This window comes from Odontesthes bonariensis, chromosome 19 (assembly GCF_027942865.1).
Source record: "Odontesthes bonariensis isolate fOdoBon6 chromosome 19, fOdoBon6.hap1, whole genome shotgun sequence".
In the NCBI taxonomy this organism is placed as follows: domain Eukaryota; kingdom Metazoa; phylum Chordata; class Actinopteri; order Atheriniformes; family Atherinopsidae; genus Odontesthes; species Odontesthes bonariensis.
The window spans coordinates 10,194,958-10,221,276 of NC_134524.1; the positions used below are offsets into that span (position 1 = coordinate 10,194,958).

Consider the following 26,319-nt stretch of genomic DNA (forward strand, 5'->3'; position numbering starts at 1 on the left):
GGTCTTCACATCAGTGTTTTGCTTGGTTAGTGATTGAAAATAGCTGTAACGTCAGTTACGACAACGCAATGCTGACTTCGCGGTCCATTACCATTTTAATAGGGCTTGGGTGAGCACCCTCCACCGGAGATGAGGGAGACAGGGAGGAGGAACGTCCACAGCATCCTCTGCCACCTGCGTCAAGTCGGACACTAGAAGCTGGAGCACGACCGGAAATAAATATTATTTTTTCAACGTAAAAGCGAATATCTAACGGACGAGGTTAAGGTGAGTACGAAGCTAGGAGCTTTTAAATGAGCACTACCAGTCACACGTTCGCAGTTGTTTATTTGACGACAGGTTTGAAGATATCGTGTCTTTTTTTTGTATATTCTTTCGTAAACTGAGTAAATTTAGCGCAGCAGCTAATTGTATCCTAAAACCGCGTTTTATGTTGAAAATTCCAACCGGTAGTCGCTTCCTTATTTCCAGCTGCTTCACATTATCCAGCACTCATAGCGCCTCAGTCTGCTCACAGAGACAGCAGGATGCCACGGGGAGCACTCCGGCTCACAACGTCCGTTTTACCGTCTCCCGACGTCGTCTCTCGGGCACTGCGACTCTGATGGGCGTTTTTAAACCTGTCTTTGCCGCCCTCGACGCTTGGATATTTTCGAAAGCCACGAAATGAAGCGAACGAATGTGAGCAACAAGAAGTATCCTGTTGTTGTGCCCGTCTCCAGCATCAGTAGTATTCAAGTACTCTCTGGACGCGGCGCCTTTGTGATTTTTTTTTTTTTTACAGTAGTTGTCTGGTTCGGATGATTTCATGTAGTGGTCAGTAGTGGACTACCCAACTTTCCCCAGCTTTTTTTGTTGTCTTTTTCGAGGTTTTCCGTCTGTGAAGCAAAGATTCCAAGACAGACCAACTCCGGAAAACCAAGCGACTTGACATCTGCTCCTGGCGGAATAACCTTTCTTAGCGGTTATTCGCCCTTACAAGCATCTTCTCTGGGGTGGGAACGCGACTGATGCTTGCCTTGCTCGTCCATCCGAGTTTTGTATCGTCTCGTTCTTGTTTGTCTGTTTGTCCCAGAGTGGCATGAAAATTCATGAATAAGTCCAAGGACATGTATACAAATTACGCATGCACCATGACGGTAGTAGGCTGTGCGTAATATCCTTTTTTTTATGTTATTTCCCCACCACATGAATGCATTAACAAAAACATCCAGTTTCATTCCCGTGTTTTGGAAAGATTTGGCAGGATCATCCTAACTTGGTTCTTGTGCGTGTATGTGTGTTAAGGATATTTGTGGATCTAATAATGGAACGTTTCAATCATAAATATGATTAAAGTTAGTGTTTATTAAAAATAATTGACGCCCCATGGGTGTGGATGGGTCGGTGGGGGAGATCTGTGCGCCCCTGGCCGCGCTAACGTGACCCCCCTGTGTGCGTGTGTGTACAGCCACGCTGGAAGTCGCCTCCCATGTGGCCGTCGGGAGTGGGGAGCAGGCAGCCCTGCCCGCGGGAGTCGGCGCTGCGCAGGGCGGCCATCAGCGGCAACATCAACGCCCTGCCGCTGCACCACGTCCCCACCGGCCGCAGCGTCCGGGTCTTCATCTCCGCCAACCCCGACGGTAAGAGCCCGCCTCTTTGTGCCCCATCATCTCTCATTCCACCAGATATTTCACCATATGCAGCTGTTTAGACGCCTTGTGTTCCATTTAAAGGAGACATCAGCATGGTGTAAAAGATTTGACCCTTTGGTAAACAATAATATGTGGGAATTTCCAACATCCTGCCACATTAACTCCCCCTAAGGTATCTTGAAGTATGCAAACACACTGACACAAAATACAGTCGAATGAGTAGTAGCTCCTGATCCTTTGGCCCCACTATTGATTTTGCCCTCATTTGAAGTGAAAAGGCAGCGCTTTGAGATTAACCTGGAGTTTATTAAAAGGGTGCTGAGCTCACATGCCCACTTATCCTAACGTGACAGCTTGACAAAAAACTAATTTTGTCGTGCAATAATGTGGCGACCAAACAGATTGCTTTCAGCACAGAGTGCATGGTTTTGAGCAGAGTGCAAGGCGGTCGGGTTGCGAGGGAGGCACCCCGTCGCAGTTCTGTATTTGAATATGCCCTCTGGGCACAGGGGGGTAAAAATAGTCTCAGTAAAACTGGAGTAAACAAGCCGAGCGAACTGGAGTAGGCTAAGAGAGAGGGAGGATATGCCCAAAGAGTAAAAAACAGCGGTTGCACTTGTCGATACGTCGCTGTCGTTCATTTTCCTTCCCCGAGCAAACTGCCGCAGATCCGATGAAAGGAAAGAAAAAACGAATGAACCCATCTCAGTTTATTGCGCCACATTATTGAGTCTTCACTTTTTAGCCACCTGTAGCTGACTCAGGCATCGAGAGCTTCCCGTCTCAGCACGAATTTAAGTGTGTACGGAAAACCGATGAGGCGGGAGGGGAGGGGGAGCTGCTGTTCGGAGTGATTCTCCTCACACCGTCGGCACAAATGGGAAATACACACCTCAGCCTGAAAGGCAACCATTTATGACCCGCTGTTCTCATTTAAGCGACATGCTGGTCACCAGTCCAATGGAGATGCTGATATCCTGTTTGTCTGACTTCACTCAGCTGCACAGACACTCTGTATTCTTTGCATTTGAAAATATGTGGGGTCATTTGCTCCATATTTAGACACAAAGCGGATCCATAGTGTCTTCAGAAACTTTGCTGCACCTTCAAGCTCGCTTTACAGAAGCAGTGAACCTGCCACATGCATTTGCAAAAAACCCAGTTACTTATATGTGACCCTGCTCAGCCCTGACACACAGCTGCTTTCCTCATGTTCACTAGAGGGGGCTGTCCAGGCTCTTCTTTAGTCCATCTGAAGCGTGGGCTGTGGAGATTATTAACTGGAGGTATGAACTCACAATCCGATGGCCCCCAGGCACATTTAGAAAACACACTTCTTGTCATATCTCTCTGCAGCATTGGGATTTAAAGCTCTCCGCGAGCTGAAAATCCCGATTCCAACAAATGAATCCAAATGAAAACACGTTGAACTGATCGTAGCAGGAAGACCACCTGTCGAATGCTTAAGCTGAGAAATGTCATGGTGTTTTTGGAAGAAAAATAAACTTTTGTCCAGAAAGGTTGGAAGCAAAGGCAGCTGAAGAGCAGGAAAGTTGTGGAGCAAGACTGTGGATAAAAGGAGCCTCAGAGAGGCTACCTCATGGGTCAGCTGTGCATAATCAAACTACGTGAGCCGTGGACTCCTTTGGATTGAAGATGGGCTGAAGTGGAAGCTGCCTGCGGTCTGACAAATCACGCTTCTTCTCAACGTATTTGGACAGAAAGAAAATGTTGATCCCCTCATCTTCACTGTGCTGAGCCACTCCTCGTTTGTTTAAAAGCTTTTTAAAGTGCTCTGGAGTGATATTCTTTTCTCGTTTTCAGTTCAGTCCTCTCAGAGAAATGTCCTTTTTTTTTTTTTTTTTTTAGTTGACAACAAAAAACAACTGTTGTTTCAGCATTTAAAGGTCCACGCAGCATGAAGGCGTTATCCGCAGCTTTAATCGCAGCAGCGTAACGACACAAGTGCCGTTTTCTTTTCATCGTGTCTGCGTGATGAGAAACTCTGTTTTGGTCAGCAGCCGCTAAACCTTTTCTGCCCAGTTTTACGGCCGGATCAGCTGAGCACACCGACCCTAACGCCTTTAATCACAAGCCACGGACAACCGCCGTGTACCGTGTTTGTGTTGGCGCGTGTAAAGGAGAAGGACACACATTTTAGCAGAAGAAGAAACACTGTAAAGAACTTTAATCATCAACAAACCCCCCATTATCTCATCATCCCTTTGCAGTGTGTCACGTTTGGCAGAATACAAGCCAAACAACTTATTTGAGCGGATTTACGCTGGTTTGTCGCGATCTTAATGAATCGCACAGCCTCTGGGCTCAGGTGGATCAGTCTCTCTGTGTGTGTGTGTGGCCACAGCTGATCAATTAACCCCCCCCCCCCCCCCCCCCCCAACTATCCGTTCTTGCCAGTAGCTAGCCAGCAGCGACCAGCCAGAGAAAAGTCCAAGTTGATTTATCTCTGAGCATACCAGTGGGCGCATTGTTGCAGTCCGTCTCATCTTCTCCATGTACGTGAGTTTGTGTGAGAATATCAAAGCAACTCCGGCTTGCTGAAGTCACCTCAGGGGATCGATATGATAGCTTGTATTCAAATATCAAGCTATCTCTTAAGCTGTTAAACGCTGATGAAAGCCAGAGGCTTTAGAGATACGATGCACGAGATCAGCCCTCCAACGCAGCATCGTCAAGGCTGTAATGTCGCCATAGAGACCACTGATTACTTTACATTTCACCACGCAACTATTCCCAGAGCTCAGTCCTGCCCTTTTCCCCTTTAGGTTTGTGATATAGGTTAGAGTGTCAGCGTCTGCAATGATGTAGTAGTTCTTTTAATCGAATCTGGTGAAAGGGAGCAAAGAGGAGAGGCCGTGTCAGCCGTCTGTGGCTTTCTTTAATAAATCGTTGGATCCAAGTGTTGGATTTCTGGACGTACCCGGCCACATTCTCCGGCCGAGCCGATCCCTCCTGTGACATCTCCTGCCTCCTTAGCTCTGGAGTGGAGGAAGGATCCACTCGGGAAGGATCTAATAGAGGCAGTTATCCCTGACAAGTCTGGCAGCGTACCTGCTTCCAACTCCTTGGAGCGTCTAAACGTTTAATGGTGAAGAAGTCCCCTGGATACTTGAGATTTTCTGTTTCAGATGTGGCGTTTTAGCTTGAAACATTAACTGTAGCTTTGGTGCTTTGATGGAGACGGGATACAAAAACAGAGAAAGGTCTCGTTCTCAGTTGTTAATTTTGTCAAATCTCGAGGTCGACTCTCACCAACGGAGGCTCCCAAATCTTGTCATCTCCCCGGTTAGACATTTTCATCGACGTCTCTGTGCTAAACGACCCTCTTCCTCTGGTTCTGTGTGTAGCCTGTCAACACGCTCTCTGGGAATGCTTTGGAGTGTTACCTGCTCCGTTCACACGGGGGTCGGACATGACATCGTTGCACAAAAAGAACAAACTGACTGTTTGGTTTTTTTTAAGATTAGAAATAAATGATAATATTTACAGAATAAAGCAAGTTGATTCAGCCAGAAAGACAGTAAATATATCCGCCTGTCTTCCATCTGATCACACAATCGGACGACATCCTCCAGATCTGCTCGTGTTACTAAATAAGTTGAAATGTTCGGTAACTTATTTTCCACTGAAGAGCTCACCTGCTCTTGTTGTGACTGTAGCAGCGCAGATCTTTATAAAATCACCGGCTCGTTGTTATAAGGGTGCAATTTACTCTTTAATTTCACAGTTTCGAATAGCGGGCTAATTAGTCTGGTGAGGAAACGCAGGCTTGTTTTGGTTTTAAATCGTCTCCTGAAAACAGGGCAACGGTTGCTCGCTTTGGCCTGTTTTAGAACAATTACTGGCTGAATTTGGGATGTTTTTATATGTGGAAAAAAAAAATGGCTTGAGGGGATAACCAAGGAGTGGCGTCATACATTTTGAGTCTGTTTAGATTTCTCTAAAGATCTGAACCGCTTGATATATTGCAGGCTGATCCAACCACCTGACCGGTCTGATGTTTGGCTCATGTTGCCAAATATTTGAGTCTGAAAAATGACATGAATTACGAGACAACATTTCATGCCTATCGTCACCTTCTATCCAGCACACAGAGGAGTCTCTGAGAGCCTGAAAGTGTGCAGCACAGAAAAAGGAACGCCCCCCACTCGTGGCGCTTCAGGCAGCCGCTGCTTGGATTGCTACTAGCCACTGAACCTGTTACAGGTTTCATGTTGGGTAAGATAAAACTGGTTGGGCTGTCTAATCAAATGGAAGTTAAGTCCCTGGCAGAGAAGCGGAGTTTCGCTCCATGCTGGTCACGCTGATGTTAGCGGTGAGGCACTAACCCCTGGAGGGTTCCTTCCAGCCATGATTCTGCATTATTCACTTACCGACGGGGTCCCACTGCGCTCAGGAAACGCAGGAACATCTGGCCTTAATGGGTGGCTGGTTCGCACGTGTGCTTTCAGCATCTTCCGGGTCATTCATGATCGATTTGCTCACCGACTGCACGCACACAACAACACGGGGGGGAGAGTTTGCGTCAGAGCAGCAGCCCCCCGAGCATCCTAAGAAGCACAAGCTTTCATTTTTGGGGCGTCTGAGATCTGCTCTGATGCGTTACAAGGCAACATGTTGTAACCTGTTTGTATCGATGAATATTAACTTCAGCAGTTTAGAGTATGACTGGTGAGAAAGCTCTGCATCAGCCAGTTTATGATATTATTTATTTAGCATCATTTAGCATGTCTACAGGGGCTGAAAATCCCAAATAATATCTATGTGAACTGTGAAGAACATGACTATCTTTTCATTTCTTTCCACTACATGCCTTTACAGATCATCAAATCCTTGAGAAAGACAGAGCAATCTTTTAGGAATCAGCCCAAATATTTCCATATTACCAGCATAGATCATGGGAGTCCCCAGAATTTGGTTTGCAGAAGTCTATATTTTAAAAGGCTTATGAGGTTTGATGAAGTGATGAAGAGTTCTCGTGATGGTTGGCATGGAAACACGTTCGCTGTGTCGATATGAAAAGGTTTTACGCCCGCATGCAAATCATATCCAGGTCTTCTTCGTGCTTTCTCTCAGAGGTGGTTTACCATTTTTCACTTCCTGTTCACGTCTGCATTTTCTCAGTGTTTCCAATGGGATTGGAACTGTTTATGATGATTATATGTGTTCAATTTTCCAATATATTCATGATAAAGTGTGTTTTTCGCACGTAGGATCCAGTTTGGGGGAGTCCCCACCCACCAATTGGTATTATTATCAGCCTTATGTAAGCATCAGAATCGCCTCATTGGGTTATTTCAGCTTTCGTTTGGGTAAAACTGTCAAACCCAAAGACAAAGACTAAGACTTAGACTTACATGCTGAGGTCATACGTGCACAAGAAATGCCACGAGGGACTCAAGGCTGCACAGCTTGTCAGAGGGGACAAGCAATCTGGCAACAGAGAGCAATACAAACCAGGAAGGATGCATATATATATAAATATATAGTAAGTGAGTGTGGCGAATGACTAAATGCAGCCAGGTGAGGAACAATGGAGCAATCAACAAAAGTCAAAGCAGGTGTGAAGCAAAGATGAGAGCAGGGACAAAATCAGTTGAACGAGACTGAGATCATGACAGGGAAAGAGCCTGTTCATCAAAGGCGTCAGAAATAGGGGCGTTAAGGGGTCACAGGCCCCCCATTTTACGGCTCTGGACCAATGTGTCGTTCTCTGAATCAATCATCCAAGTCTCTGAAAACAAAGCAGGCAAACACATGACCGCTGGAATAGTTTCATCTTAAATTCCTTAAATATTTCAACACAAGTCTAAACCCTGAGATTTGAATCTATCACCAGTTATCGTGTGTAAAGCTGAGTGTGGGAAAGGCGATGAATTCCCTGTTTGTAACTGTCCAAACGGATGCTGACAGGACTGCATCTGTCGGAGGTTTCTGCCTCTGCTCACAGACGGGCGGAGGTGAGTGGAGGCTCCGAAACTGAAACATCAAAAGAAAAAGTGTTGATGCCGAATATTTCAAATCTGTTTATTCAGCGCCTTAAGGAGCACAAATTAAATAATTAAATTCCGTTTATCTTTAGGCCTGCACGACTTTACGCTTTACAGACCAATGTCACCAAAGAAACAAGAAAATGCGGGACTTTTCCTTATTTTAAACCCCTTAAAGGAATAACTTTGCTTGTCCAGAGTCTCCATCACTGCCTTAAATCCCTACTTTGCAGGCGCCGAGTCGAAGGCAATATCTTTGTACTGCTGGGAACTTGAAGGGAATGGCGATGCACCGTGTAACGCCTGATTTATGGATGTGTTTGTGTGCTACACATATGGCCTCCTCGTCCTTAATGGCCATCTCCTGCTGTAGTTTGTGGTGGCATTAAAGGTGGTTGTAGACGTTGGTGGTGGCGCTGCAACGATGCTGAAACTCTGCTCACGGATAATGACGCCTTGGGCCTCATCGTCGGGTTTAAAGCTGGAAACAGTCGAGGTCTCGCTCCTTGTAGAGCAGCGAAACAGTTGCATGACTAAAAGGATTGTTCTGAATCGCCCCGAGGAAAATTAGAAATGAGATCACGTGCACGTGTGAATCGAGATTGTGACTGATTTATGTTTTTCGATCTACTGTGCAGCCCTGTTTACGTCTATGGCACTTGGGGTAAAATTCTCACACCCACCTTTTTAAAAGGATAAAATATGTGCTTTCCAGGGCGATGACGGCGTGAAATTCCCACTCTGACCGATAGCTTTGGAGCTTTTACCAGCGAGCAGTAAAGATGTGGATCCAGAGCCACGTTTGTTTGTATTTTCCAGTCGAGGGGCAACAACCTGAGGACCCCATCCCTGTTCTCACCTCGTCTTCCCTGATTCATTTGACATTTTTGTCAGCTGGAGCCAATAGGAGGGAGCCCACGGTCGTTTCTTCGTTGTAGTGGGGGCTTAAAGCAAAGCTTGGAGATGATATCATGTTCCACAGCAACTCTTCGTCTCATTAAGTTAATGAGCTACATTTTAATGTAAGCTAAACACAAACATCAACCCTCGGCCGTGAGATGAGTTGCTCTTTCCTATTTTCTATGTTGTTGATGTGCAGCAATCACAGACAGAGTTGTGATGCTGGTCAGCTTTAAGCCGCGTTCCAGAGAAAGCGCCCATCGTTTGTCCAATTTAACGGCGATCCCAGCCATTCAAACCTTTGAAAACCACAAGTTCAAACAGCAAAACTGACGGCTGCACCACAAATGATCAGCTCAGCTTAAAAACTCTGTAGTCACGTGAGTGAGTGACAGAAGGCCGAGCTCCTCTGTTAGCACTGAAAGGCAGCCTTCCCACCTCTCCGATCCTCTTCATCTTCTTGTACATTTCTGCTAATGTCCTCCCTGCTGTCTGCACCACTTACTCTGCGCTCGGGTTCAAACGGAGGACAAACCCGAAGCCAAGTTCATTTCACTGTAGCCTGGATCCATTCCACCTTCCAGCCATTTTACGTCACTACTACCCATAAAGCATTGCAAAGTAAACAACAACGGTGGACTACAAGCGAAAGGATTTCCTCTTTTTTTAAAATCCCACCAATATAGCTAATGCTAATATTGATCTAATAATCCATACAAGTCATATTAGTTGACTGGTCTATTCTGCTTACTGAGATTGAGATTTTCAGCCCATTTTAGCAGCGGAAACATGGAGATTTTTGTACTTGTAGCACTGAAATATCAGCCAAAAAAGCCTGTTTTTCACCTCTTAATCACAATATTTTAGCTTGGACGTCATCATCCCGGATTCTTGAACATCTTCTACTATTTTTACATTTTAGACTAAAAATAGTGAGAAGAAAGGGAGGAAGAGCGTCGGGGACATTTGGCTTATTTTTCCGTCCAGACGACTGCCCATTAGCTCTCCAAAAGTAGAAGGGAAGCGGAGAGGAAAGCAAAGCATGGGAGAGGGAGAATAGAGGGAGCTGACAGGAGTTATCAGAGAGATAGATTTGTCTGCGCTATTGAAAGACACAGATGGGAAAATTGGAGGGAGGGACACACACGGAGGGAAAGCAGAGTGTTGGATCCAGTCTTTGTTCTTTTGCATGTTAGTGTGTCGACAGCAGACACACACATACGTCAGGCTGCCATAGCTCATCATCGTCCCACAACAAACAAAAAAAGAGACAGAGAGGCAGTTTGCTGTTATCAGCACAATACAAACAACAACACAGTTGAGTCTGTCAGGTCACATCCAGACAGAGTAGAACTTGTCTCTCAACACTTCCCAAACACAGAAACAAGTTTAATCTAAATTCCACAAAGGGCTGCTCGTTCTGCACATTTGTCGTCCTCACTGTGATATATATTCATTTGCATACTATTTCCTTCGTTTGGTTCAGATTTGACATTTTGCCGGGGTGGCTGTGGGCGGATATTTGCTCAGTCACGGCCCAAAGCCTTACTAAAGATAGATGGGAGATAGATACGTCAGAGTAAATTTGTGGGCTCGTCTGCTCACGATTAGCAGCTGAGGGGCTGTGCGTGCAGGCCGGCGTCTGCCGTCACACGGGGCATCTCTGTCGGGCATGTTCTGTTTTTAACTGCCCGTCCACACCCCTCAGAAAGAGAGAGGCCGGGCCTGTCCGGATACATTACAATAACCATTTGGAGGATTGTTAAAACGAGAGGAGAGGAGGAAAGAAAGTGGGACACGACAACAAGCCGTGGGCTTTCACTCTCTGACACTCCCGTCTGTCCGATGTGATCACCGCCGCTGTAAAGCTGCACAGTCCCACATTCCTCAGCAGTACGTTAGCACCGGCTCTGCGAGCTAACCGCACGATTATGGGCATCTTCACACGTCACGCTAAATATCGAATGATGAATGAATTAAACAGTTAGCTGATTTGGAATGGTCACACCGAGGATCCGTATGGATTGGTGAGACAGAGTAGTGATGTGCTCAAAGGTTATTTAATCCAGCTGCGTTTTATATGAAACTTATACGTTTGCAGAATTGAAACACTACAGAAGAGGATTATACTCATTTAGTTTTCATTGTTTCAGATTTAGTGGTTTATTTTTCTCTCTTATTCCGTTTTTTAATTTCAGGGGAGGAGCTTTTAAGTGCCCAGTAACAGCCTTTGAGCTCAAATCAGAGGCTCCAGATAGAGGAGATTAACTTTGTTCTTGTTAAATATAACATTCTGCCACTTCAGGCTGTCGAAATAACCACAGATTTCTAACATCACAGCTTTACTGTTTCTCTTTTTTTAACGGTATTTAATATACATGAGCTGAATGTTAATAAAAGTGTGATAAAAGCAACGGCATTACGCCGAGGATCCCTCCCAGCTGGTCCAGCATCGGTGACACATGGCTGAGGTGGACGGGCGTCGGGCTCTTTCCCCCTCGGCGTCTCGGGTCTCCCGAGGTTGTGCACGTGCCCACCACCACCTGGGCCTCAAATAGTTTTCTCTGTGCGAAACTGTAAATCTCTGGCGTTTCCTGTCCTTTGTCTCCTGAAAGCTTTACAATTGATTTGACTGAACCAGTGAGGACGGCTTTACCACAGAAGTCCATAAAGAGGTGCAATTATATAAAGTACAGTTCTGCTGAGCCATCCAAAGTCACGGCTGGGGACTCTCCGTCTCTGTTCGAGGGAGGAAAAATCAATGTCAGTCACGTAGTGGCATGTGTCAGGGCTGCAGCACCCATCTGACACCACCCATCTGACACCACCCATCCTTTTTTTTTTTAAAGAAGTATACATATTTTATTCAGTGCTTGTAGGGCCTTTCAACATATTAAGTCCCTCTCTGACATGCACTACATTCCACTACACTTAGTGCAAAGGGGTCAGCTTCGTGTCTGAATGACCGACACGGTGACTTTTCCGTTAAATTGCACAGAATCATACGCACTCACAGTTAGGGCTGGATTCATTTACACAGCAGCTGTGCTTCTTGTTTGAAATGCAAAGAAAATGCAACTGAATCAACCTGTTCAAGAAGCTCAAACATGTGGAAAAGGGACGTTTATAGATGTTCCCGTCCATTGTTGGGACAAGCAGCGCATCACAAACCCGGCCGGATGTACCGTCACGTGAATGGCTTACAGTACGGCTCCATCTATGATCCGATGCTGTTTCTTCACCAGCGTCCTGTCATGTATCATGTTCACTGTCTGATAAGGACTCCGGTGATAAGGCCGCGACTCCAGAGCGCCAGAGATTAGTCCCGAGTTTTATTTTTCCAAGGTTAAAAGGTCCGTTTGTAGCTCAAGTTTAAACTCAAGTGTTCTTCACCTTATTTGCTACCTGCTTAAATTTGTCACATTTCTGTCTTTCGTTTCCAGACACAGAAGCCGAGAGAAACGCACTGAAAGAGCACGTCTACCCCAAATTACGAGACTTCTGCAGGGAGAACTATGGCATTGAATTCCAGGTGGGTGACTTTGATTTATCCTTTGTACGTCTCACCTTCTTCATAGCTCCAGTAACCTGTAAGGTTCAGAGCTCCAGATTTCCAGGTTATTTCGAGGGAGGGGATCCTGTCTCTTTAAGCGGACAGAAGGCCGGCAGAGATAAGGCCGTCGGTGACGGCTGGCACACATGTAGCCGCGGCTATGCTGCATGATGCAACAGGCTTCCCCTTTGTTGTTTCTCAGAACCGCTGCACACCCCCCGCCTCCCCCCTTTGGTGTCCACCGATCACAATCATTTGCATTGCAAATCAGTGCGAGTGGAAAGATCACTATCAGAGGTTTGTTTGTTAAACAAACCCAGGAGCGCCCCTGGAGTCATCGGGAGATTTCTGCGGAGATTCGTTCCCGATGAGCCGGACCCAACGAATTATCCCATGAAGCTGTAGTCAGCAGGATGCGCTGGTTTTAAAGGTTTTGCAACCAGACGGAGTTCAGAATACCTGCGCATAAACACAGGAAGGAGTGCAGAAATGTGCACACCTTTGTCCTAACCAACCTGAGATAAGAGGAGGTCCATTCAAGGAGCTGAAATACATCCTGAAGAGTTGTATTATTGATTTGTTGAGCAAAATAACGTATGCCAAGAGCCTCAAAACACTGGAGTAGCGAGCAGCACACAAAGCTTTGTCGCGTGAGGCTTTTTGGAACATTTATTTAGTCTGCAACCACTGCATCTGCCCCTGTGGGGGTTTCTTGTGAAGCTTGGCCACGCGTCACACACACACGACTGGGACTGAGTGATAAAGGAGTAAACAGAAGTCAGGCAGCGGCGTTTCGAGGCTGCGGTCACGTGTCTGTCTGGTGATTCAGCTCGCTGTGATGAGGCATGAGCCCGAATGATTATGCAGAAGGCCCGAAAGTTAATACAATGAGTCACTTCCACTCGTCTCCCTCCTCCACCGCTCCTCCTCCTCGCCATGAGGAAGCTTTCGGCTCCTTGGCTGGAATCACCTTTTACTGGAGCTTCGGGGCCGATTAGTACCAGTCGGGGACTTTCGAGTAAAACCGTATATGATTTGCACGTTCGATGTCTTGTAGCGCGAGTACAATCTTTGCCGAGCTGAACTCATTTCTTGCTTTGATTTGTAATTTATGAGCAACCCGCCTCCTCTTTAACACAGATTCTCACTCTACTCCCCTCTCTCTCACTCTCTCACACACACACACACACACACACACACACGCACACACCAAGCAGCTGAAACCCAATTCTCCCCGTCTCTCATCATTTGACTCAGTTTCCATCCAGAGCGTTCCCTTAACAGGATGCAGAAGGATCACAGGGGATGGAGCGGGAGGAATAGGGCACGGAAATCCAGCCCAGGGGCCAAGGGCTGCGTCCTCATTCAGTCAGCGCACAGCACCAACCGGGGCATCACGCTCCGTGATCCCTTTTTTTTTTTTTTTTTTTATACTATTTTTATCCCCATGTGTCCTGCTCTCTCTCCTTTGATTTAATCAGTCATTTGCATGCTCACTTTTTCAAGGGAAATAACAGAAAGCTGAAGCCAACTCAAAGACAGAGGGGTGGTGGCGGAGGGATGCATCATCCAGCATTCTTATTCAGGTCAGACCAGGTGTCGGCGTGTCTGTAACTTCACTGGATTTCTGTCCCTTTGACATATTTCAACAGAAAGTGTTCACTTTCCAACCGTTTGGAGTTGTTTTTCAGGCACCGATCTCTAAGTTTCATGCCCGAGGTTGAGTCTTTGGCCCACCAAATAATGATGTACTTGTTGGGCCTCCAGTCGTCTCATTCTCAGAATATTTAAGACCCTTCCTAATTGGGTCCCATCAAAACAGCCACCAATAGAGATGATAGAAAGTCCCACGCTGTGTTATAATCACGTCAGACGCAACACGGAGCGTGTGAGCTGTTATTTGTGGGGTCAGATTACACGTATTACTGTCTGTTTTGACCATGGCCGCCTGTTAGTCGGTGACACATCGTGTTGTCTCTGTTTGTTTATGCTGACCACATTTTGGACTGTGTCTAATTATCCTTGGGTTATTACACAACTGTTGGAGTCTCTTTGGATAGTTATTTATATCACATTATTAATTTTTTTTCATGAATCCAGTTCAAATCGGGGAGCAGCTTATCATATATTATCATAATAGCCAAGGTTAAAAAAAAAGCTCTTTATTCATATTTATGCATTTATTCAGATCTTTGCCCCCAGAGTTGAGGATTTGCACCACATCAGAATAAAAGCAGCCCGCTCACCTGAGCTAAAGGTTTTCCTTTTTTTTAAAAAAAAAAAAGTTATGTGTAACTTTTTCCACCCAGTGTGACTCCTTCCTCATCTCATAGGCTGCTTTTCAACCAGAAGTTCTATGAATGAGATTGTCTGCGTTTACACTCAAGATCTAAAGCCCTGTAAAGATTGTAAAAGCCCGTTTTTGAGATAATAAACGTGAAACTGGAGCGTGAGAAACACAGAAACGCTTCTCTCTGGCGACTGGGCTGGAAAAGGTATCGGGCATCTCAGGACTAGTTTTTCCCAGTTGCGTCTCCTGGCCAAAGTTAAAATGTTTTTAAGTCGTCATGACCTTGAGAATGCCATCCATGCCCTAATAAGTTCAAGGTCAGACTATCCGCTTTATGTCGGCGTCTCCCAGTCTTCCATTGGCTTCCTGTCCTTTATAGAACTGATTTTAAACTTTTAATGTTTTTAAAGCTCTTAACGGCCTCGCCCCATCATATTTATCTGAGCTTTTAACAGTCCTGGTAGAGCTCTGAGGTCAGAATACACCGAGCCTTTTCCGTCGCTGCCCCCAGGCTCTGGAATAAGCTCCCCGTTGAGCTACGCCTTATTTCTGACCTGGGCCCAAATCTAAGCTAAAAACCTGCTTATTTAGGATAGATTTTAATACCCAGTAGTATCATGACACTTTTATCTTACTTCATCTTATTTGATTTTGTTGTATTTTATTGCTTTCATTGTTCTCTTATTGTTTTTACTTATTCTTCTCTTTATTTATTACCTGCTGTAAAGCACTTTGGTACATCGTAACGATTGTTTTGTAAAGGGCTGTATAAATAAAATACATTTTCATTTCAAGGAGGTTCACAATGCATATTGAATTGAAAGTGGTTTTGAGAGCCCTTACAGTTCATGGTGCTGATTGGTTGAGTTGCTCTGTAGTGAGAAGAGCTGCTAGTACATGAAAGCCCAGCTTATATCAGTAACTAACTCCCACTAAGACCAAGCCCCTAACCTTTGTTGTGCTCAATAACAGCCCATCAGAATAGAGCTCCCGCTCTCTAAACTGAGGAGTTGGTCAGACCAGCAGACTAAAGTTTGACCATGTTTCTATACTGTCGGCTGTACCGTATTGCATATATTGCAGTGATCACAAGCGAGATTTCTCTGCAGTGCTATCGATCAGTTCCTGTACAACACGAATAAGTCCACAGATTTGCTCCAGAGATCAGTTTTTTTTTTTTGTTGTTGTTGTTGGGATGCAATTTTCTCATCCAATGCGGTTAAAAAAAAATCCCAGTTCCCTTTCTTCTAACCCAGCTTGCATTTCTCAGACTCATAAATCATCTCACAATACAATCACCTCCTCACACAGACGGGAGTTACGCTGGATCCTGAAAGCAGTTCCGTTGTAAAAAACCCGGTCGGATCGCTGGCGCTCAAACGGAATCAGCGCAGCTTCGAGCAAAGCTTTCTGCTCCCAGCATGTGTCCCTCACACGGCCGCTACATCTCAGAACACAAGTGGGCCAACGTGAGACGAGAAGAAGGGCGGAGAGACACTCTGTTTGTGCTTTCAGATGCAGGGGAGACGCCTCTCACAAAAGACGCCGTACTCTTTGAATACGTCGCCCACTTCAAAATCTAAAAGCTGCTTAAGCTTCTTTTGTGTTTTAATTGGTAAGTAAAACGAGATAAAAACGCCAACACTTATTAGATCTCTCGTCCTTCTCGTCTCTTATCTTCAGACTAAACTAAGCAGTTGTGAGCCTGGATCTGGTTTATTTGCGACTCCCCCATCTGTTTACTTGGATGCCATATTTCTGGTTTCATGTTCTCTCCTCGGTCTGCCGCTCGGGTCGCTTCCTGGCAGCAGGCCACCGTCTCCATTCACTGATGTTTTCTCCGCTCAGTCTCGATTCAGAAATACCAGCCGCCTGCTCACGAACGATACTGACAATCAACAAAGATAATCAAAAATCAAATGTGAAACACATCTAAGGCTTCGGCTGCGCTGTATTTATAGATAACCCTCAAGAGAGCGTCTCATTTTTTAAAGAGGATGTCTCATTACTTCTACCACGTCGCTGGCATTTTCACTCCAGCTGGTTTATCAGTTACCAGCAGAGCATATTTCTGTGAAATCTGACAGACGGAAGTGTGGGAAAATGGCTTAAATGACTTACGCTATCCCTCGTTTAAGTGTTCTAATTGTCGTGTTATTTAATTATAGTGTCATTTGAATACAAATATGAACTGCATTTGCGTTCAGGAACACCTGCACTCACCCTGCTACACTTTAGGCCCTCGAGCGCGCTCAGATCAGCTCAGACTTCTTCCACCCGGCGGCCGGCCTGATTAAGAGACACCTCTCTGCACTGCAGGCTGCGTTTAGCTTGCCCGAATGATACACTGCCAGCAATGCTTTTGGAAGCGGGGAAATTAATGGGCTCGCATGCACCACCTGCAGAATATCGGCTGTCGGGTTTACGCTTGGTTAAAAGGAAAAGCAGCCCATGTGCCGCCGGTTATACAGACTCGGTAATCTGAAAATCCTCCGTTTTGTGGGACTGGATAAATCTTCACATCCACTGGGCTACAGGGCAGCTAAGCCTTCTCTTAAAGTACCCGGTTTGTTCTGTGAGCCTCCTTGAGGAGGACGGAGTGTTTCTAAACATAATTTATCTGAATTATTCTAACTCTCCGTAATGTGTACAGGCTTAAGCTGACCCTCTGGTTCATGCTTCCCAGTCTGTTATTGGTTAGAGGAGCTTCCAAGCTGTGCGTGAAGCACTTCCATCAGGCGTGAAAACCTCGGCTCACAATCGGACCTTGAACGGGACTTTGTCCCCAAAGCTTTGTGTTCGGCGCCCCTTTTCGAAAACAGAAACTCGATTTCATCTGAAGGAGTTGCTCATAAAAGAAGAAGCATCATCCTCAGCAGTTTTGTAAAAAGCCCCCGTCCCCCCGTCCCCCCGTCTCATGCCGTTGAGCTCATTATTTCATGTTGTTGACTGTCACTTAATCCCAACTTGTTGCTGTCTGAAACACTGCACCGTGATTGCTCTGGTGTGTCAGAGCTTGGCAGGATTTTTCCTCAAAGGCGTGACTGTGAAATCTCCCGTTTATAACTTCAATAAACTCTCTTTGATCCAAGAGATAGAACCTGACCTCTATTAAAGTGCGAGTTGAGAGATGGGTTAAAGAGATGGAGCAGGAAAGTCAAAGTCCCTGCTCAGCCTCCCTCCCTGTGATCCATCTGTGCAGATAGATCTATTTGGCCGTGGATTTGGTGCTAAAACCGACACTGTCCTCCAGCAGCAGAAAGCCGGCATTCTCTAAACATTCTTAGAGATTTACTACATGTTCTTAATAAAGCCGCCTGCAGCATTGGGCTTCAGATATATTAATGTTGGCGCTGGATCTATTTTTGCTCATTTTTCTTGCCTCAGTCTTTCAGTTGGTAGGTTTTTTCTTTTTTCCTGCCCCCCCCCATCTGATTTCCAATCCCAAAGCGTAATAGACTAACATTCAATAAATAAAATAAAAGCATCGCCTGCACTTGACCCGCCACGGGCAAACTTCTCTCAAGGGCGTTGGAAAGCTGCTTAGCAGAAGCCGGTTAGTCTCTTATGTAAGCAACCCCCCCCCCCCCCCCCCCCGTTACTGTACTTTAGAGGAAGACCGGAGAAAAGGAAAGTAATCAGAGAGGAGAAGCAAAGTTGGCATGAAAGAAAAAGAGAGAAGAAGGGCGAAAAGGCACAAGGAAACTGTGAAACTGTTTGAGCCAAATCCAGTCCCACCGGAGTCTTTCCTCATCTAACCCGGCCTCTTTCGTTAAAAGCGTTCTCTCTTAACTCCATTCATGCACCCTTAAACTTCCTTCAACTATTTCTGTCCTTTCACCCCTTTTTCTCCTTCACCCCCACCCCATACTCCAGTGAAGCACGGCAGGTGAGGGAGCAAATTTAATCAGAACATCCTCCCCACACGCGCGCAGCCAGTAGAAATGACTAATGTCTTCATTTGGCTTTTAATTACCGCGCATCCTCCCCGATCGCCCGCTGAAACCTTTTGCAATCAGGGGCGCTCGTCTCACTCCGTCCCTCTTCCCTCCGGTCCTTGTCAACACAAGGCCGACCGCATTCCCCACACGTGTGTGTTGGAGGTCGATCAGTGGCTGTGCACTGGAAAAAATGCCCCTCCAAAAATAAGTAAGAAAACAAATACAAGACGTTTTTACTTGAAATAAGCAAAAAAAAAATCTGCCAATGGAATTAGTGAAAATCGGCTTGTCAAGATTTCCTGAAATAAGATGTGATATTTAGGACTTTTGAGTTAAAAGTGATCTTGAAATTAGCTTAAAAACCTCTTAAAATGTAAAAAAAAAAAAAAAGCTTGTTTCATATGAAATCCGACTCAGAACAATTTGTTCAAGACTTTTTCACTTAACAAGATATTCCAGATGTATTGTCTTCCAACAAGTCCCTATATCTGGCTGAAATAGTACTTGTTAGGCAGTTGTGTCTTATATTAAGTGTAATGAGATATTTTGACTAAAATGAGACAAATATACTTGGTAAGACTTTGATTTTTTCCAGTGTGTGCACTGGAAAAAATCAAAGTCTTACCAAATATATTTTTCTTATTGAGTATCTCATTACACTTGATATAAGACACAACTGCCTAACAAGTACTATTTCAGCCAGATATAGGGACTTGTTGGAAGACAATACATCTGGAATATCTTGTTAAATGAAAAAGTCTTGAAAACAAATTGTTTTGAGTCATATTTCACATGAAACAAGCTTTTTTTTTTTTTTATTTGAAGAGGTTTTTAAGATACTTTCAAGATCACTTTTACCTCAAAAGTCCTAAATATCACATCTTATTTCAAGAAATCTTGACAAGCTGATTTTCACTGGTTCCATTGGCAGATTTTTTTGCTTATTTCAAGCAAAAACTTCTTTTATTTGCTGTTTTTTTACTTTTTTTTTTTTTTTTTTTGGGGGGGGGGGGGGGGTATTTTTTCCAGTGTACAGCTTCACTGACGCGCTGAGCAATGAGAAACAAGGGATGCTCATCGTGCACCGCTGAGTGGGAGAGTTTCTTCAAAGTAATAGTCGTGTGGTGGAGGAGGATAACGAATGGAGCACTTTATTTAATCAGCCAAAGTGACCCCACACCCACAGACATGTTGTTTTTCAGGCAGACTCACTCTCTGGTTCCACCTCCTCACATGTTATTCAGTTGCAGCTCCAGGCTGTGTGTGAGATGTGCAGCTCCTGTAGTTGACAGCTGTCTGCCTCAACGGAAACACGGCTGCTCACAGCTGCTCACAGGTGCACAACAACAATCAAGCAGATGAGCGGAGAAGTCGTTGCAGCCCCCCCCCCGCTGCTGCTCCAACCGATATTGGCAGAGGCGAGTGTCACCCGGCCCTGTGAGAGTGAAGTCCCACACTCTCAGTGATAAAGGCCCTCCTGTCGCTTCAAAAAGCAAACTTGATTTATTATTCCAAAAAACAAGGTTAACACAAAGCGCGGCTGAGCCGGATGATGATAACTAAACTGTGAGAAAACAAAACATCACTATGGCTGAGAAAAAAACAAAGAACTTGACTTGAGATTAAATACTTAACTTGGCGTGGCATGAAGGGTATTGACGGGTAGGATCTGGCAAACACAATGAGCAAACCTGGAAACTAAATACTGACCGAGGCTGTGTTCGAAACCGCATACTACATACTCATCGATTAGACAGTATGCAGAGCGTTTACCCACGATGCATTTCGCTCCTGCCCGAGCTGAAATCCGCCGGTCTGAAGCTGATTTCGCTTAAGCTCTAAACTCTGTAAACTTTAGCAACATTTGAAACATTTTCAGGCGAGAAAGTATTTGTTTAGATCCCCAAGGTGTTGAAAATCTGACAAAATACCGGCTATTTACCATTTTGTTCCCACGAATTCGGCGCTACTAAAGCTAGCCGCAGTGAGCAACGCACTTCCGGTTATTTTCACAAAATAAAATACCCGTTGCCTTTTATCATAGGGAAAGCCATTACGATACAATTGGTGCTTTTGTTTTGAAAACAGGAAGTGAACCTACCCTCGTTGTAGCTGGCTTGAAACTGCCGTTTTGACAGGAAATGACGATCGGCGACGTCACGTTACGTTGCATCTTGGGTAGTTTGAGTATGAGTAGTAACCTCATGATGCATACCCAACATTTCAGAGAATCTAGTATGCATCCGGGAAAAAAGTCAGTATGAGTAGTAGAAGTATGCGGTTTCAAACACAGCCTGAGTGATAGGTGAGTGAGTGCAGCAGAGGGGAAAAACACAGGTGAAGTGAATGAAGGTGATGGCAGAGCAACAGAAACTGTGGGGAAAACATGGCTAAACTAAATACCGAACCTGGACTAGAAAACTAAGGCATGAGAGAAAACTAAAACATGGCTAAACTCAAAACTAAACATGAGCTTGAAAACTAAAAACATGACAGAAAACTAAAGCATGGTAAAACTAAGAACTAAACAGGAACTAAAAACATGGCAAAAACCCCATGGACGTGACATCCCTTCAATCTGTTTTCCTCTGTGACCATCAGGAGTGCCGCTCCTTAGCCTCAGATCGGGCCCAAACCGGCCTGATGGAAGCTCTCAGAGACCCAGGAAGCTGCAGCAGGAGGGCCTGCTGTCCTCTTCGCTGCAGCCGCCGCACTCATTTACAGCCGGAGATCCCCCCTGTGGCGTGTTTACTGTTGGAATTGTCTCAGCTGCCAGAACTTGTGATGAATGTGTTGACGGAGGATGTGTGTGAGTGTGCATCTCCCCGCTGCTCTTTGGGAAAGGTGTTGGAGATGCGGGGGTGGGGTGTGGTGGGGGGGCAGTGACACACAGCAGGTGCACATGTGTGTTTACGTCTTTTAGGGATTTTCGGGTTTAATCCCATTGATCCCCATTAGAGCGTGGCGTTGACTTCAGTTTTCTCAAAGTGATTTCCAGCTTTCTCTCAGAGCATTTTTTATTTTCAGCTGCGAAGAAGCTGCACATCTATATTTTAATTTTTTGGTTATTGAAGTCGGAAGTTTTTGCGATTTCTGGTTTAAAAAAAAAAGAAGTAGGACTCCGTCTCCTGGTTAATCCCCTCGGTTGCAGATGATGTATAACCTTGTTTTTATTCACGCAGGATAAAACTCTTTCTCTGGAAGACACAGTTTCCAGGAAAAGCTGGCCATGCTTGATTAATCTTTGCTCTTAGTGCAGTGATGGAACACTTTTCTTTGTGCTTGTGTGGGTGTTCAGGTGGTGGACCTGTACTGGGGAGTAGATCCGGAGGAGTGGGACAATCCCGAGCTGCAGAGACTCCGAATGAAACTCCTGGAGGAATGTCTAAAGACCTCGGCTGGACCGTGTTTTGTGGTGAGTGTCTCACTTTGCCTCTTTCCCATCCCGTCAGAACTTGCTCTGAATGCCAATCCATGATAAACCCAAAGCTCACACTCGCACCGTTTGTTTTCCTTTGCTTTAAACTGTCAGAATCACTTAGTTACAGAGTCACAGATGTTTCAACACACATTTTTTTTTGTCTTTTAGTCCAACCCATCCACCGCCTGATGTTTTAACCAGTCCTAATTAGGCCTGAGCAATTTTATCAATACTGCAATATATATCGATATTTCGTTTCCCAATAAAGTATCGATTTTTTTTTTTTTTTTTTTTTTTTTTTTTTTTTTAAAGCAAACTTTATTGAAAAGTCAGATGTTACAATTACTGAAAACACTGAACATTAAGGTAATACAATGCAATGCCAGGGGGTCCCATTATACTAAACAGTGATAAATTAGTTCATAAAAATGTTGTATAAAGTGCACAGCTCTCACGTTCGTGACATGTTCGTTTGTTTCTGTTTGTCTGGCTGTGTTGTCCTTCCGGTTCAAAGGTCGGACCACCAGTCCAATCAGCGATGATTCACGTCAAAATCACACTGTCCCTTTTTTCCCCCCAGAAAATGATGTAAGCGTATTGAATTGTATTGTATCGTGAGATTAGTTTATCGCTGCAGCTCTAGTCCTAATCCAAATTTGATAGCAGTAGCACAAAAAAAAAGTACGTTTCAAACAGATTTTCTCAACATTCTTCTTGGCTGTTAAAGCCATTGAAGCCAGTGAGCTCCCACAGGCTCATGTGAGGGGGAATCTGACAGATTTATGAGAATGAAAGAGTAGGTAGTGCTATTTCTTGCTTTACTTGCACCCTCTGTGGTCTCTGCACTGCAAAACTCTTTGCATTGATCTCAGCTTTCCAGCAGCATGTTGCACGTGCCCGCAGCAGCTCCTGTACGGCTCCTTTATGGCATTAAGACCAGACTGTTTCCAAGGATTTCTGCTTCAGTTTACACGCGCAGGATATCTGTCCAGGCAGCGTTTGCGCTTGCTTTGTTTGACAGAAGATAAGGCGATAATGCACAAATCTCTGTTATAGGGGCCGTCCTTAGAGAAGCGTAAGATTAGCAAGGAGGGCGTCATCAAATATGAGAGAGGCGTCGCTGGCTGCATCTCATCTTCAGCATGAATATTGTGACCTGAAAATCCACAAAGCTGAGCGACAAAACGAAGGGAGAGCATCACTTTGGGATTCTTTTCAAAGAAAAAAAGAAGTGGGCAGTAAAAGGACATGATTGTAGAAAGGAAAACAACAAGAAGAGAAACTGATGGTGAATTATTCAGATGGAACAGATCGAGTCTACAGTTTGAAATTGAGGTGAGAGATCACTGGTAATGCATTATGGGTACAACATGAGCTCGGTCTCCAGGGTGCGTAATCCCCTTCCTCGAACAGAGTTTTATATTTCCTTCTTTTCCGAAACCGCATGCACTACGTCCTGACGTCGCTCTCATTCAGAAGATGTCTTCACACTCACACTTCCTTGTTGAGCAGCAGAAACCGTCTCAGAACCGAGAGAGAACGCATTTTCACGCTCCTTTATTCATTGGCAGCTGCTCAGCTTAATCTAAAAGCGCATTCATAGCTCATAATTTGGCATCTTGGCTCCTGCCTCAACACTTCTCTTTAGCATATACCAACCTCAGCACAGTAGAGTTTGGGGGAGCGGGCCAGCGCAGCCTGGTTTTTCTGTTGGCGTTATTTATCAGGGCTCCGATGTGCTCCTGAAGGATCTGAATGAGGACCTAAAGTGAAGCCCTTGCTGTCACAGTCAGAAGCCATAACCTTCATTTCATCGTAAAGCTGAACATTTGGGAAATGAGCCCAGAAACCACAAAAAGATCGTTCGAGAACCAAACACATAAAACTACGGAGGGGAAAACTGTGAAGCAGAACTACAAAGTATGAAATACTCCAGGAACAGAGCTCCATAAAAGCCACCGAGACGTCGGCTTATTTGATCAGACACATACTACTGAAGACAAGATTCTGTGCTGCATTCATGGTAACTCAGAAATGGGACACTTGAAATCACTTCATTTAAAAGCCTGTTCAGTGCAAAGAGTAGGAGAAAAAAACATGGCTGCCTCTGGATTTGCTTTGCTGCTTTTTTTATAGAGATCTAACAGTCGGCATATGTAACAAGATGGCGCTTCCATCCCACAATCCAAGATAGCGTGACGCGGGTTCACATTTCCTGTTGACAACAAGTGTTCGCCCTCAGTTACACAGTTCACTTACCTGAAGAAGCAGCTCCAAAAGTACTTTGTCAAAGACTTTATTAACTCGTGAAGAACAAAAGGAAGATTTAGCATTTAGCGCATTAGCTCTACAGACAGCCCTCTGCCTGAATGGCTGCTGCAGCTGGAGGACGCCATGAGAGTGAAGCAGCCTCAGAAAACAACAGCCTCTCAGGCTGAAAAGTATAAGATTCTTGCTGCATCTTTTCTTTCCATCACCAAGACTGTGCATCCCAGCTCTTTCTCTCCGAGTGCGCCTTAATATTTAAACAATACGTGAGAAGTTATTTATTTAAAATCCTGCGTGGGCGCCTTGAGATCGACTCCTGTGCAGGAGTTCAGCTCGGCTTCTCGGCTGATTGCTTTTTTTATTCTCCTGATGCTCAGCTTTTCAGAGTCGATGTCCTCACTGAGATTTATTTATTTTTTTTTAAATCAAACTGTGTTAGTCCAATCAGGCTAAACTGCGCTGAAACGATCAGATGTGAGTTAAAAGGAGGAGACGCAGCTTTTGTGCTGCTGTCTTGGTCTTCGGTGTAGTGTTGTACACACCGTGCTGATTGCATTCATTCCCCTCGGCCTCTCCGCCCTCTGTCACTGCTGCAATTTCACCGTCTTAAACCCCCCCTCCTCCTCCACATCTGACACCACACAAAACGCAGAGGGAAACCAGACACACTCAGGTATGCACGCACGCATCGTTTTGCTGCTTTTCTCTCTGATCCACTCGCTCTGCGCCATCAGATGTCAGCCGGGCTGCACGCTCAATCTGGGCGCTCAGAGTACACGACATGTTCTCACCGGTTGACAGATTAAATGTTTTATGGCGTATTCTAGTGGTCGCACATCTGTGATGAATGTTGGATTTTATGCTGAGAATCCCATGATAGCCACTGTGTTCCATTCAGACATGTCAAAGCCAGCTGTTGTGGCTCCCCGTGGTCGGGCCGGCCGGCCCGGCCTCGTTTCCAGGACTGAAGGAGCTCAGAGCGTCTTTGATCAGAGACTCCAATCCTCCGTTATGACAGTTCTGGGTTGTCTGGGCCATCTCCGGAGAACCGTTGTTTATTTTTACAGGGGGGTACACCGAGATCCTCGTGTGAAGACGGGGGAAACCGTCAACAGGATTTGGGGTTTTCTTGTTTTTTAAACAACAAACAGCAGGTCTTTGAGGGTGTGTTGACGTGCCAGTGACTGAGCAGCCTCCTGTGCATTCAATTTGCCGGCTTTATTTTCATTTCCCACATTTTCTCTCTCGTTCTTTGTCTGATTCACACACAACTGCAGCCGCTCGTGGTCTCCTCACACCGTTACCATGACCATCTCCCATTCAGGTGCCGTTCAGGTGTCTCTCACACACACACACACACGGCTTTAAGAGGAGACTTCAAAGAGAGGCAACCCTATGCGTCTGCAGCCAAAAGCAACTGTCACAGAGCCCAATGTAGGGCTCAGAGGGGAGAACAGGGATGAACAGAAGAAAGGATGAAGGCAGGGGGAACTCTCTGAAAAGCAAGATTACTTCAGCATTGATTATCGATCGTTCCTCTGTGGAGGCGCCACAGAGAGAACAAGGCCTGACGTGTGCTGTAGGAGTGTTCGCCGCTGCCACAGAAGATCTGTGTGACACCTGGAAACCTTGTTATTCTCTGCGTGGCACAGACACTACTACAGTTCTTCAGGGCTGCCCTGCAGAATCAGAAATAACAGCATTTATTTCCTGTTTCATGTTCAGCCGTAACAACTAAAGCAGCTGTAGCAACCCTTGGATTCCAAAAGAGTCTCGACAGATGCTCAAGGTGTCTTTTATTTTTGTTGCAGCAGAATCATCAGGTTGACCTTAGCACCGTGAAAACTGTGTGTTGGGGTATACAAACAAAACATCAAATCACCATACAGTCTTCACAGTACAATTGTCATATTTTGCTCATCAATATTAAAAACATCAAAGGCATTAATTTACTCAAAAGTCATTTAGGCCTAGTCAAATACATACACACTGATACAAAATTACATACAGATACAATGTTTCAATGAAAGCAAACAAACATACCTCACTGCGCTCACCAAGGATGCTTAATAATCTTTTCTTCCGTTGTTTAAAACAGCCGTCAAAAGTCCCTTTTTGTGTGTGCAAATGAAGAAAGTTAAGCTGGAGCCTGGAGATCAAACTTTGTGGCTCAGCCTCAAACAAAGCAAAGCAGCTCTTGTTACTTACACCTGTTTGGCTACCTTTACAGATCTCCCTCTTGTGGAGCTACGGTGTCAGGCAAAGGACAAAATTCAATCTCCAAAATACATTCAAGATTCA

General features: G+C 45.1%; 1 protein-coding gene across 1 annotated transcript in view; it reads left to right on the forward strand.

Moving 5' to 3' along the window:
• The first annotated feature begins 548 nt into the window (after positions 1-548).
• Positions 549-26,319, forward strand: part of nwd2 (NACHT and WD repeat domain containing 2) — a 50,276-nt gene continuing 24,505 nt past the window's right edge. Inside the window, exons 1-4 of the mRNA XM_075451463.1 lie at positions 549-995; positions 1,451-1,622; positions 11,989-12,077; positions 21,628-21,744. Of these exons, the coding sequence (XP_075307578.1) occupies positions 1,472-1,622; positions 11,989-12,077; positions 21,628-21,744 (357 nt within the window). The 5' untranslated portion in view covers positions 549-995; positions 1,451-1,471. The remainder of the gene's footprint in view (positions 996-1,450; positions 1,623-11,988; positions 12,078-21,627; positions 21,745-26,319) is intronic.